Below are 15,561 nucleotides of genomic sequence, written 5' to 3'. Positions count from 1 at the left end.
AAGTTTGGCGAGGGGGGACCATAGATTGAAGCTTAGACGAGCACTTGCCATGAAAATAACGATAAAGCAGAGACAGGCTCGCAACATCTCTTCTGTGGGAAAGAGGTTGTAGGGAAGAGAAAAGGGCATCCCCTACTAAACTACAAAGTCTATTTTGAACTCTGTCAAGGCAGGATAAGCTGCTTCTAGTAGCTCCTGCCCAGATGTAGCAACAGTACTCCATCATTGGCCGTACCTGGCTTTTATATAGGTAGAGAGCATGTACTAGTAGACTTTTAGAAATTGATTTCCAAACCAACTTATCTCTAGTCAGGTCTTTATTTATCCCTCTATCTTTCTATCATATCCTTTCAGGTTTTCCTTGACCTCTCCTTCCAACTGATTTTGTTATCTCAATGGTTCTACATCTACTAATGAAAGAACTCATCTTTTCTCGACAACCTGACCATACCAACAAAGTCTCCTGCTCTGTATAGATCTCTCTATACCGCTCAGGTTAAATCTTTATGAAGTTATCAGATCATAAGCCTGAATTTAAGACTCATACGAGTCTTACAAAAAATTATATATGCGATACTAAACCAACTATGATCTATCTGTGAGGTCAATATTTGTTAAATATCTCTGTATCATCAAGAGTCACATCTTCCACTTGTTGCGGATTGTAAACCCACATGACTTATTTTTCGCCATTTCTTCCAATCCAGGGCAAGTTGGTTGATGGACGCCCAACGGTTGAGAGATGTCCAATCAAAAACATTTTCTCTTCATCTTCTCCCCTGGATTTCCTCTGCCTCTTTTGCCTTCTAACATACCCTCAAAGCATAACTTTGTCAGTGGTTGATCGTTTGACATGGCCTAAAAGTTAAGGGTTTTACTTTTGATTTTATCAATTTCATTACTGGACATTACCTGATCGATCCTCCTCCTCCTTCCATATCCAGCCTTAGTCAAACTACTTCCCTATCCCCTCTATTTGATAAATATCTCTGTAACAATGTGACAAGAGGTTATGCAAAATTAGGTCCGCAGATGGAAAGAGTTGAGAGAGATTTGGTCTGATCTGGAATTCAAGGCTGAATTATTTTCACAGGTTGTGAGTTAAGAAATGTCAGCAAATAATTTTTAAAAGATAAACATCTGTGCTTTGTTGTCAAGACAAGAATATGCAGAAATAAAAGATTTTAATAAATACAGTGAGCTGATCGAGAAACTGAAGAGAAGCTTACTGAATTTCGAAAAACTAGGACATCCTGCGCTTAGTTTGTTCAGCAGATTCCATTAAGGAACCCGCTAAATGAAATGAGTATGAGAGTAAGTAATAAGTTAAACCATGTAAAATCCTTTTGTTTTAAGTTTTCTTTGCATTCAAACCTGCTGGGCAAATGGGACTTAAAATGGGTTATTTAATGCCGAATCCAGTAATTGTGAGAAAAATTTATTATGCTTCAAATTACTTACTATATATATTTCTGTATAAGTCGATGTGCATTTTAAGACCAAAAAATTGTGTCATTTTAGGTATTATATATGTATAAGTTGATTAGATTCTAGACAAGTTAAATGGCCCATCACATGGCTCTTTTTTGCACAGATAATTTCCTTTTTGGTGTTTTTTTGTAAGACCTATCAAATTGTTTCTTGGCATCTGTGAGCAATAAAACATGCATTTACGTAAGCGTGGTCTATTCGATTGTCATATATAGAACCAACCCGTTGCACACTTACATGCAATGAACGCACAAATGTTGCTAATCAGACATTCTGAGCAATGACATGCTGTAGATTCCAGGCGCAGTTGCTGTTTTTAGACAGAATTTATGTCACATACCATAACATAAACGCATACATTGTACAAGCCATAATATACTGTAATAATGTGAACGTATGTGTTAAGTGCCATTAAATGATTTCATTAAATAGTTGTCATTAAATTGTTAATAGTTAATATTGTCGTTTATAGGATTTTTAATAGTGAACTTAGAGGAGAACGACATATCGTAAACACTATATTTCCCAACCTACTAAAAATACCATCATATCATCACCGAATACATAATATCAAACTTAGGCCTATAGCCACGTCTAGAGTGAACATTGCAAGAGATATTCAAATTATTATTAAGCCTCCCACTGAAAAACTGCGCATGTGCTTATATGCTGGCAAACACACTACAGTGTGGTTCGGAAGAAGTGTGCTTAATTACTAGGATTACCGGTATACACCAAGTGCACAAACAAAATGGCGTTTTCTATGTTATAATTGAATGCCGAGTCGCTCTTAATCAACATTTCCAAAAACATCACCTATGTACAAGTCGACCCCGCCCTCCAAAAAAAAAATAAAATAACCTTAAAATCGTCTCCAAGAATTTCAACTTATACACAAGTATATATGTTATATATTCAAACATTTATTACTGGTGTTTGGTTTGGTTGTTTTGTCGAGAAAAATTGTTCTTTTTGTTTTTAACTTTACAGAACATAATTGAGTTTTGCAAAGGGAAAGGAAAAATACAGTGACATCAACGTTTGGAGGATTTTAGATCAGGAAGCCAGTATCTTCAGACAGCCTGATCTAGTAGCACCAGATTCATCAAGGAGTTCGCTGAACATCGAGGAATGAGTGTGAAAATAAAGTGATGTAAAATTATTTTTGCTCACAGTTTCCCTCGCATTCTTAACCTGCTGGGGATAAAACTCTCTAAATGAGTAAACAGTCACCTGTAGATTTTTTTTAGTCTATTTTGATATGTTGCATCTTGAGTTGCAAGCAAATCTTCTTACTGAAGATAATGGCTAAGACACATAACCATATGAAGCAACACTACGTACAATCATTTGAAATGCATTACTAACATTCATATTTGCAACTCCTTTAAGATAAGATCCATGCCATACAAAGACTTGAATCGACTTTACACTAGGAAGAATGGAGGGTACATCTATGTTATAAACTTACGTGGAACCCCTTTTAAGCCAGACATAAAGGACCACATTACATATGTCTCATTAGTACCCTTCAAGAAGAAATGAAGGACTGCTATATTACATTGGAGAAGAATATACAGCAGTATGACTACCACCATTTCCTCCTTCTTTGAGAGTGGTACCCCCCCCTCCCTCGACATTTACAATTATCGATTTGGTTGGTTACAAATAGATATTTAGTATAAAAAAATAAATATAAGAATGACAATCGCATCTTCATATTTGATTTGACATCCATTTTACATGCTGGCATGTGTTAGACAACTTCTAGAAACTGACTTCCAAGCTCACCTATCTCTGGCCAAGTCTTTATTTGTTCCTCTTTCTCTCAAGTCCATTCTTTATCACTTCCTCTCACGTTTTTCCTGGTCTTTCCCTATGGGATGACTGTTACCTTAATTATTTTACACACTATTAACCTAAGAACTCTCATCCATTCTTTTGATGTGGTCATATACCATTGAAAACTATTGTTCTGCACACATCTCCCTCTACTGTCCAGATTAAACCTTTCTCAGAGCTGAGCCTGTTACATATCCATCGTATCAGTCTCATATCATTTCTCTTCATGCAACATATATCCTCAACTCCTACTGGTCATGTTTCACTTTCATACATCATCACACTGCGTACACATGTCTGATAGACTCAACCCTTGGTAGGCAGTGATAACAAGCGACAATGTCCTGCGCTTTGTCCCCTCAGTTGGTTCCATTCCAGAGTTCACTGAACATAGAAAAATGAGTGTGAAAGCATAGTCTCCTTTGCGTTCTGAACCTGCTGGAGGAAACAATTAGTTGAAACATGCAGCTGGTCTCAGTTCAGTTATGGATTGGGCTAAGAAATAACTTGATTTGTTTAATCCTGTTAAGACTCGGCTTTTGTCTTTCAATCGTAGGTGTGTTCCTTTTCTTACTGAGATTCTTATGGATGGCTCTGCTCTTGATGAGAAGTCGACTCTAAAACTTTTTAGCCCTACTTTCTCACCAAATCTTTCTTAGAGTCCATATATTAGATTCCCTGATCTTTCTGCTTCTCATAAAACCGCTTCTCTCTATCGATCTAAACACTTTCTCACACCCGAGAGTATTCTCTATCTCTACAAATCTACGATCAGACCACGTATGGAGTACTGTTGTCATATTTGGGCTCCTGAATTTCTGTACCATTTCAGGGTTCTTGATCAACGGCAAAAACGTATCAGTAATTTGACTATCCACACTCTTTAATCTTCATTGCAACCTCTCTCACAGACGTGATGCTGCTAGTCTCAGTCTTTTCTTTAAACACTATTATGGCAAATGTTCTTCAGGATTGTCTTATTTTAGCTCGTTTGACTCATTGGTCTTGTCTATATCAGTTGGCTATTTTGATACCTCATTGTATTACAATGCTGCAAGTTTATGAAACTTTCTCTGTTCCTGCTCACCGTTTTCCTGCTACCTACAGTCTTGGTCTTTTCAAGACTAAGGTCAATACACATTTCCTGTCTTTGCAATAAGCATCTTATTAATTTCTTACATCAAGTAGCTTCACACTTTGTCTGGAGTAATTTCCATTAAAAAAAAAAAAATAACTAGAATATCAATTGTGGAAGGAAGAAACCAAAGTAAGTATCGATTTTCAGTCTATTTTAAGATATCACATTTTGACGAGTTACAAGCAAATTGGTGATAGTCAAGATTGTTTGCTCTTTTTTTTTTACTTCTGGTTTCAGTTCTCCATTTTACTGGATAATTAATCATGGTCAATCAGACAAGAAAGCCATTCTTAACATAGAGAAAACAGAAGCAAGGGACTTTCCTGTTGTCTTAAAAGAAGATTATCATTAACAAAAAGGGACTATATTTTGCTTGTCACCATTGTTCTATTTGCAGAGCAGATTTCGAAAGTCAAAAAGAACAGACATATTAAAGTACATATAAAAACTAGAATACCTGTACTCAGACAGGGGAAAATTAAGTTCCTCCGAAGAGAAATATTGCAGCAGCACTTTTATGTCCCTTACAAAGATTAAATTATGTCTAGAATACTCATTTCAATTTTGACCAAAATTCATTACATGATTTGGATTCTAGAAAATGTACAAAATTTAAGGCTTAAGCTGAAGCGGTATTAAGAGATTGCAATTCAGGAAATCTTGTTTATTTAATGTCTAATGATTATGGCTCCAATTTAATGCAAATCTGAAATATCTGAATTCTCAAATAAGTGGTTGTGTCCATATTATTCCCCATAAAAACCCTTAAAATACCCCAAAGAAACTGAAATTTCAAGGATATTTATTAACTGACGTCTAATACCTATGGTTAAAATTTCACAAAAATCAAAAGGGATCTAAATGTTTACAAAATGCCTCCACCTCCTCTGCTTGAAACTAAATATAACCCACATTTGAAATCCTTAAACCTAGCAAATTCTGTGTTCTAAAATTCATAATGATTGGTTGATTAATTAAAGAGTGAATCATATATACATACAAATATATATAAAAAAAAATTGAAACTTTGTAAAGATAGGGATAGATTAGTAGATGCAACCGGCATTGCCCTATAAGTAATAATAACCTCTTGGATTCATGCTCCCAGGGTCAGAGCAGAAAATTGACATAGTGACATTGGAACGTCCTGGATACAAAAATTATTCATTTTCTTTAGAGGGCTTCACCACATGATTAGTGACAGAACTTTTGCCTGGGATGGGTGTGGGGAAGTTGTTCACTTTTTTTAATTTTCAATTTTCTTATCTTTTTCTTCTAGCTGAGGATGTGGCATTCACCTGCTAATTCAGAGACTCCATCAAAGAAATCTTTTAAAAATACTAACTGTCCCTTTAAGTGCAATTGTTTGTATCTTTCTTGCACTTGATTCACCGGGTATATTCACTGGGTAGTTTTTAAAAATTGATTTAGGAAGTTTAATCTATATATATAAAAGCGAAAATGTATGTATGTATGCTTTTCCTTGATGTCCACAAAAGTCTTCTTTCAGAGAAGCGCTCGCTCGCTTCACAACTTCTTAAAACTTTTTATATCATCTATAAATTGTAATATCTCACACTTAACCATGGAGCTCGCCTGTCTATTTAATTTTATTGACTTTCAAACGTTAATTATTCGACATTTCCCCGCATCGGCACGCATTACATTCGGTTTTCGGTATAAACAAAAAGCGAAACTCGACTCTAATCACTGACCGAAAGCTAGTGGTCTCTAGAGAGTTAAGTAACATTTGGTCAATGTCGACTTCGTCATATCAGACGGTAGCTTTCATTTCGAGACAAGACGCTCCCCCTAATAAACAGGGAGCGGGTTTTTAAAAACAAACAAACCGATTTATTGACCTCATTAAAAACTGTCCCGCACAAAATGCTAACTGCTGAATACCTATCGCCGTCACGTCAATCAAAAACGCGCACCTGTTTTTTTTTTCACACTTTACTATTTTCCAACCGCGCATCAAGGCTTTGTTTTTTTTTTTCACGGGCACCTGTTTTTTTTTCACATTTCAGGTTTTTTTCACACACACCTACAAACACCCGGGCAACACTGGGTACCTCTCGCTAGTTAAAAATAAAAAAGTTTTCATATTTTGCCGATCTGTCATAAAACCAAACAGCAGAGGGAGATCACTGTCATTTAACTAAGTAATAATGAATAACGGATTGGCAAAATATGAAAACAGATTTTAAAAAAATTTTTCATTGAAGCTCTACTCGATACTTTTCCCTAATTTTTTGGAGTACGCAAGTCTATCAAACAATTTTTACTCAAAATGTAATTTTCATATGTGCCCTATATTGTATAAATGCTGAGAGCTCTGTCACCTGAACTATTATGAATTTAACTACACGAGTCAGATAGGTCCTAAGATGTAATACTGCTCCCACATCTCGGGAGATGAAATAGGATTCAAATCCGATGTCAACTGATACTTGCCATCAAACTTTGTTCATTCCATACATCATTTTCAAAATCCTCACATAATATTCTTCATAAATTCCACTTACAATACATTCGTTTTATTAATACTTATCCTCGAGTGGCTTTTGGCCTTGATAAGTAGTAACTCATTAGTTAAAAAAACCAAAAAAAAAAAACCCCGACTTTCTGTTTAACTGGAATTAAAGCATCCCGTTTCTCTGATCGCACCAACATGCAGACATTTAAATGTAATGTTAACAAATACCTCGCTAATTCTCCACTTACCCCCCCCCCACCAACCACCATGGTCGATCACAGTGGCAATATGACTTGTTTGGAGGTGGAGTGATGAAAAAAAAGTTTTAAAAAAAAATTGAGGAAGCTGCAAGAGAGAGGGGGTAAGTTAATCAATACAAGGCCACAAACACAAGATCATTGAATCGTTAAGAAAACGGAAAACAAACTCTTAGTCATCCATAAAATCAGGTTTTCGTTGTTGAATAACTTTTTTATTTCTTTTCTTTTTGTATGATTCATTTTTCTAGTTTACAAGCACGATGAATTAAAACTATTGATTTTAACAAAAGCCTTACTTAAATAGAACACTCACACTTGCCAAATGTGAAATTTCAACCAGTATTAATAAAAAATATATATAAAATGAAATAAAAAGTCCCCACTATATTTTTGGCCTCTTCAACAATTTCTTCGGTAATAACGTCATTACTATGGTTTTGAATTTGTTAAGATGGTACTTATGCAGTGTATGATCCACGATTTACATGAAGTTGGCTCGGGCTCGCTCAGCAGCTGACAGAAATAACCGAAAAAGACCGACCCAGCGTTCCTCAATTCATATTTTTGTGTAAATCACCAACATTTTACGCACTATTAGCCACGTCATTATTTTGTGTCTACCGTAAAAATGTGCATGCTTTTTTTTACGGAAGCCGTTAAACAAACACTGGGTCAGTGGAAGCAACGTTTTTTTTGTTTTTTTTGCTATGGCTTATGGTTATTTTATTAATTAGAGACTTTTTTTCTATTTTTACAAAAGAGTAACCACTTATCAAGGCCCGGAGGCCACTCGAGGATAAGGGTTAATGAGTGGACAGTGGTCAAGGAGAACATGTCGTAGTCATTGTTAGTAGTGGAAATTTTATAAACTGGATTACTTAAGGGGATGGCTCATCAAGAATTTGTTCACATTGGACTTGAAGACAACCATATTGTAGTCCGTTGGAAAGCAGGAAAGCAAAACAGTTCCACAGGCGTGCAGTTCTAAGAAGGAAGCTTTGTTCATGGAATCTCCGTTTAGGTTTAGGCACAGATAAAGAGTGGGGAAAATTACTGATAGTGGTTTCAACCAGATGAGTGTCTTTCGTGAAAGTCAGGATAGGGGGGGGGACCATAGACTAAAGCTCAGACAAGCACTTACCATGAAAATAATGATAAAGCAGAGATAGGCTCGCAACGTCTCTTCTGTAGGAAAGAGGTTGCAGGGAAGAGAAAAGGGCATCCCCCACTAGGCTACGAAGTCTATTTTCAAGGTAGGATAAGATGCTTTTAGCAGCTCCTACCCAGATGTGGCAACAGTACTCCATCCTTGGATGTACTTGGCTCTTATACAGATAGAGAATACCATCAGCAGTGAGATATCTACTGGAATGGTAGAAGGATCCCACCAGTTTTCCAGCAGCCTTAGCAACATATTTGATGTACATGCTCCATCTCAGATCAGGAGTAAAGGTCAGACCTAGAAGTTTATCAAAACATGGAGCCGCTCCAAGACAAGAGCCATTCATTTTGATTGATGCCAGACGAGGAGAGCGTTATGATGATAATATTAAATTAAATTAGTTATATCGTGTTACATATAGGGGGGTTAAATCTGTGGCGTACATTGGAGGTACCTACTAACCTTCGCAATTAAAATTAATTTTTTTATTTCTTCCAATTTATGAAAAAGTTGCCTGCTTAAATTCGTATTAACTAAAAATCGACAACACGTTTGTTCCTAACACTGCGATAGGCCTTTTTCGGTTATTGACGTCAGGTGCCGGGCAAACCAGAGTAACTCCATGTAAATCTGGGTCGTACAATGCATAAACACTGTTAAGATATATAAAAGTGTTAATTTGTAATAAATTTAAATTTTGTTAAGAAAAAATTAGATAATTGTCCAGAATAGTTAAAATGAAAAAGGGTTAAAAAATTAAGCAACAAATAAATGTTACCAAAGACACGCCAAGTTACTCTTCTACCTATCTGGATAAGTTTTTGGTATTTTTAACTTATTTTAAAGTGTTTATGTTTACTTAAAAATTAGAGTAGTGTAAAGGCTGTAAATTTACGAGGAGAGTTAAAAAGTAATGCTTCCTATTTTTTATTCTGCCCGAATAGATCAGGAGATTGCAAATAGCATTGTTATGATAACTGAACATATGTACAACCTGAAATTTTATCTCTCTGTTGCAGATATTGGCAGTGTGAGACTAAGGAAGTAATCCCTGTCATGGACATGTGTCAGAAGCAGAGAGGCATCATTCCTGGCAAAAGTGCATAGAGAATGTAGAAAAATATATACTGAAGCACAAAAGATCGCTCGTTCTAATGGCACCACTCCTGTCTTCGTAGCTTTTCAACTTTGAGTAAAAAAAAATAAGAGGAGGTTTTACATTTGCAACGTTCCTCATAGAATGAAAAACAAAATGGTAGTCTCAATCAATCCATAGAGCCTCGATAATCGTTTGAAAATCAAAAATGAAACAAAATACTGGTAGAACATTACATTTTTGCACGATTGGTGACATTTATTTGATGTGTTTCTGTCAATATTTTGTTTCATTTTCGACTTTTGAGCGATTATTAAAGCTCGACCGAGACCACTACTTTGTTTCTCGAAAAATTATACAGGTAGGTAGAAGAGTAACTTAGCTTGTCTTTGGCAACATTTATTTGTACATTTATTTTTTTTTTTAACCTCTTTTTGTTTTGTTAGCTCTTCTGGAAAATCAAAAATTCTATTTATAAAAGAACAGTGTGAATCTGGTTAAAAACTGTTTGCCCGGAAATCGGTGATCATTTTCCTCTAATTTTATATTCGAAACTGATCCCCCATTTTAAATTCTAATGAAACGTTTTACGAGATTTGAAGATTTATGAAAAAAAAAACATAGTATAGATTTTTTATACATAAAACTTACTGCTAAAGTTAATTTCGACAAAGCTAAGCAACTTTTCGTATTATTGTATTACTAAGTACTTCATTGCTACCTGACTTACTGCCCATTTCTTTACTGACGTGTCACGTGATCAGAACCCCCTTCTTAAAAGTCATTAAGTTGTTTGTTTGTTTTTTCCAAAATTTTTTCTGCTGATATGATACTTAGGCAGATTTGCCATTTAGTTGTACAAATATCTTCAAACCAGGTAATCACTAAAAGGGACTTTTAAAGGTCGACACCGGTATCGAGCAGAAGGTTTTTTTTTTTTTACATGTTCCACAAACTTTAAGTGGGTATAATATAATTACAATGTGATCATTGTCATCAAAATTTAATTTAAATTAACCACGTTGTTTAACAAATTTAAAAAACAATGCAAGTTTTAAAATGATTAAATATGTTTTATTTTATAATTTAACATTAAAAACATTGAACAATGAAAATAAAATTGTGGGTACTTATGTATTTTTTGTTACTGTACTGAAATAATGTTATTTTGAAAGCCATTCTTAACATGGGGAGAATTTTTGTAACTATTCTGTACTTACACCTTACAGTTAAAAAAAAAAAAAAAAAAAAAAGATACCGTGAAACTTTAACTTGAAAAAAATAAAAAACTATTTAAAAATAGCGTGGTATCAAAAATGCATCAAATTTTGGTTTAATTTTACAGTAGATATTGTTCTTGAATGCATACGATGGCAGTTAATACCGTGCTATTTATATATTTTATATTGTAAGGTGGAAGCACAGAAGAGTTAGAAAACACCCTCACCTCCTCATTAAGAATGGTTTTCAAGATAACGTTATTATTTCAGCACGGCACCAAAAAATACATAAGTACCAAAATTTCATTTTTATTGGTCAATGTTTTTAACTTTTTTTTTTTTTTTTACATAGGCATCACCACTTATCAAGGCCAAGAGGCCACTCAAGGATAAGGGTTAAAGAGTGTACAGTAGACATTGGACAATATAGTAATCATTAGTAATGAAAATTTGGTAAATTTGATAACTTATATAGAACGGCTCATCAAGAACTTATTTACGTTAGACTTGAACACAACCATATTGTAGTCAGCCGGAAAGCAGGAAAACGGAAGACAATTCCACAGGCGTGCAGTTCTAAGAAAGAAGCTTTGTTCATGGAATCTACGTTTAGGTTTAGGCGCAGATAAAGAGTGGGGGAAATTATTGATAGTGTGTACAGCTAGACGAGTGTTTCTTGTGAAAGTTTGGCGAGGGGGGACCATAGATTGAAGCTCAGTCGAACACCTTCCATGAAAATAACGATACATCAGAGACACACTCGCAACATCTCTTCTGTGAGATAGAGGTTGCAAGGAAGAGAAAAGGACATCTCCTACGAGGCTACAAAGTCTATTTTGAACTCTATCAAGGCAGGACAAGTCCTTTCTAGCAGCTCCTGCCCAGATGTGGCAACAATATTCCATCCTTGGACGTACCTAGCTCTTATATAGATAGAGAATAGCATCAGCAGTGAGATATTTACCGGATCAATAGAAAGATCCCATCATTTTTCCAGCGGCCTTGGCAACAGATTTGATGTACATGTTTCATTTAAGATCAGGAGTAAAGGTCAAGCCCAGAAGCTTGTCAAAACTTGAGGCCTCCTGAAGACGAAAGTCATTCATTTCAATTGATGCCAGATGTGGATCAGAATGTTGATGATGTAAAGAGAGAAGCTTGGTTTTAGATGCATTAAAAGTAACCAGCCACTCATTTCCCCATTGTACTACGTGCTCAAGATCAGAGGAGAGAGAATTGGAGAGAACTTGGTCGTTTACTGTCTTAGATGTGCTACCATAAATGGTAGTGTCGTCAGCATAAATGTCTACAAATGATGTAAGGATGTGATTTTTTAACTTTAAATTATTAAATAAAACACATTTAATCATTTTAAAACTTCATCTTGCATTATATTTTTTAATTTGTTAAACAACATGGTTAATCTAAATTAAATTTTAATCACATGATCACATTTTCAATAATTATGTGCTTATATTTTATTTACCCATTTAAAGTTTGTAAAACATGTAAGCAAACTTTTGCTCGATACCGGTGTCGACCTTTAAGAGTCCCTTTTAGTGATTACCTGGTTTGAGGATATTTGTACAATTAAACGGCAAATTTGCCGATGTAAGCTATGATAATTGTCGGAAACTGAAAATAAGGGTGAAAAACACGCACTTTTAGGGGGTGGGCACTCTCTTACAGGTCCGCCGCCTCTTTTCATCTCGCAATCAACTCTGCCCGTGATTTATTTTGCCAAATACGTTTAAAAGGCCTCACTTGAAATACGGTGACATGTCTTGTTGAACGCTACGTGGCCTAGAAATGGGTGATCATGGGAAAATGATTCCCCACTCTAAAATGCTATTTATTTATTTAAAATTTCTCTTTTCGGTATTCGTGCACTTACTGATCCGTGCTGAAATAATATTTAACATGGGGAGGGAAGGGTGTTTTGAATCTATTCTGTACTTTAACCTTACAATTTAATAAAAACACATATCATTAAACTTTAATTGAACTTGAAAATAATATTTTAAAAATAGCGCGGATCAATAAGTGCACTAGCACCCTCTTTTCATATTATCCATAAAGGCCTTTTAAACGTATTAAGCAAAAAAAAAAAAAAAAAAAAAAAAAAAAGTAATTTTTTTCAGGGATTACCCGACGCTGGGTCAGCTCGTAAAAATTTACAAAGATATTTTAAAGGAAAGGGTGAATATATATATTTTTAAAATTTATTAAAAGTATAATAAAAGTATAAGGTATCCCCCTCCCCCTCCCAACCCAAATGAAAGAAAAAAATAATAATTTAACGTGGGGGATCAGTTTCGTATATAAATTTAACGTAAAAATATTTTCGGCGATTACATGTGGTTTTACGATCTTAAACTTAAGGTTAGTGATAAAATTTGGTTGACTCCCTTAAGTTAGGTGCTAGTGCACTTACTGATCCGCGCTATTTTTAAAATCGTATTTCCCAGTTTAATTAAAGTTTTATATGTTTTTTTTTAATTCAATTGTAAGGTTAAAGTATAGAATAGGTACAAAACACCTACCTCTCCACAATGTTTTTTTTTTTTTAAATAATAACGTTATTTCAGCACGGATCAATAAGTGCACTAGTACCAAAAGTTAAAAGGACCCAGAAATGGGGAATCATTTTACTTTAAATTTATATACGAAACTCGACTCCCCACTTTAAAATTGGAAAATAATTTTTCCTTGTTGTTTTCTTCCAAGTATGTCAGGGTACTTACAAATAATCGCCTAAAAATAAAAAGTCGAATTTCATTTGGGAGGTGGAGGATTCAGTAGAAGGCATTAATCTACAAATTTACCTATAATAATAATAAATGTGTTGGTTTAAAACATCACTGTTTTGCACGAGCACTAACAATAATAGTAAAATTAAGAAAAATATACATAAAAATTGTTGCGTCCTTTTTAACGGTAAATTTTTACTTCAACTGCAACTCAACAATCACTTAAATTGACGACTTGGTTTTCTGGTTTGTTGAAAACGAATATCATATTCAAATTTGGGTCAGACAAGTAGTTTTCTGGATATTAAGATATCCGCTATTTTCCAATGTCTTACTTAATGAATTTCAGTGGCCGTCGCCATTCTTAATATTGGGAAGGAGGAGTTGTAACACGCATGCGCATTAGTACTTGTTTAGTTGGGAAAAACATGGCCGCAAGTGAAAACATAATAGATTAGATTGGATAATAAAGGTCTTAATATAAAAAAAAAACTAGTCTGCCCTAAATTTAAATGTGATATTCGTTTTCAGCATCCCCGATAACTTACAAAAGCCCTCAATTTAATGGTGAATGAATGTAGAGTTGCAATAAAAAAAAAACAACTTTTTAACATACAAATAACTGAAACCTTACTAAAAAATGAATACAAGTCATCTTTTCATTATTTTTTTTAGTATCTGGAAATGAAACGTATCCCGAAAAGTTCAGATTTAGAAAAAAAAAAAAACAACAAAAAAAAAGAAAAAAAAAGGGTACTCATGCAGAGAGTGATCCGTGTGAAATAATAACGTTATTATTTAAAAAGCCATTCTTAACATGGGGAGGGTGTTTTGTACCTTACAACTGAATAAAAAATAAAAATAATAAAAACTTTAATTAAACGTGGAAATACGATTTAAAAAATAGCGTGGATCATCCACTCTCACTCTCTGTATTAGCACCAAAAGATGAAATTCATAAATTTAAAATCAATATATTGGGTTAGTTTCGCGTTTGCGTGTGTAGTAGCTTTAGCATTCCTTACCCTCCTTGCGCGTCGACGTACTCCTCGTCCCCACTGCTCCCCTGGGGCGAATAGTAGGTTCTCTTGGCGGCGTTCACTTCCTTTAACTCGGCGATCTGGTCCCTCAGCTCATCAACCTTGATGAGGAGGTTCTCCAACACTCCGAACACCTGTCGGTCGTTGGCGCTCCGAAAGAACAGGATCGATCCCCCGGCACCGAGGATGATCCCGACGCCCAGGGCGAGGAAAGTCGCAGAGGGGGACTTGAACATCATCATCATCGTCGTAGTCGTTGTTGCTGCTGCAGTCGTCGGGTCTTCTCCGACAAGCTCTGCTGAAGCGGACTGAAGCAGGTAACGCGGCCACTACCGGCACAACTCCGTCGACTGGCACTTGAGAAAAGGACTGAAACCGGAGTAGAAGTGTTATTATTAGTAGTATTAGTATTATTAGCCATCATGATGACGATCGACGGACCATAGACAACACAGTTCATTTTCTGGAACAGAAAAATGTGGTCAGGTCGCGTATCTCACACACCTGCCTCCGCCCTCATCCTCAACTTTTTTTTTTTTTTTTTTTTTTTTAACTTAATTATTTATCATTTCACTAATAATGCTTTTGTTCGACCTTTCTTCTTTTTTTTTTTTTAATAAACCGCTTTGATTGTATAAATATAATAAGAGTGCTGACGGGGGTTGGGGTGCGGATAGAAGGATGAATAATATAAATAATAAATTATACTTTGCCCTCTGTCTCTAATATTATCTACATCATAAAGGCGAAAATGAAGAAAGAAAGGAAAATATTGTTGTTTTTTTTTTAAACAATCACATATACATTTTTCGTCCCCCCTGAGAGTCACATCTTATTATTTATTTTTTTTTTTATATATATATAGTTTTGTTTTTCTTTCTTCCTTGACTCTCTAATTGAAGCGTTTAACACAAGCGGTAGTAACAGGCTCCATGTTTATGCGAAATGCGACTTTCGTGTTTTCTCACATCGGAGATTTACAATAGACGACGATGTATTTTTCTGGTTTTATTGAAGTAAAGAGTTCTCTCGTAGCATTAATAAAATAACTAAGGAGCGGATTCATATGTACCTATTTACTAT

General features: G+C 35.1%; 1 protein-coding gene across 2 annotated transcripts in view; it reads right to left on the bottom strand.

The window, feature by feature from the left end:
• The window catches only part of LOC145260412 (regulator of microtubule dynamics protein 1-like), a 104,113-nt gene extending 88,782 nt beyond the window's left edge, over nt 1-15,331 (bottom strand). Inside the window, exon 1 of one of the 2 annotated variants that reach the window (XM_080118393.1) lies at nt 14,464-15,331. In XM_080118393.1, coding sequence (XP_079974519.1) covers nt 14,464-14,723 — 260 coding nt within the window. In that variant the 5' untranslated portion in view covers nt 14,724-15,331. The remainder of the gene's footprint in view (nt 1-14,463) is intronic. The other variant, XM_080118392.1, reaches the window with a different exon arrangement.
• Between the last annotated feature and the right edge of the window lie 230 nt (nt 15,332-15,561).

This window comes from Euprymna scolopes, chromosome 36, assembly GCF_053919585.1.
Source record: "Euprymna scolopes isolate OS-2025 chromosome 36, ASM5391958v1, whole genome shotgun sequence".
NCBI classification, from domain to species: Eukaryota; Metazoa; Mollusca; class Cephalopoda; order Sepiida; family Sepiolidae; genus Euprymna; species Euprymna scolopes.
The sequence above is the reverse complement of the archived record's forward strand: the minus strand, read 5'-3'. Positions and strand labels throughout refer to the sequence as shown.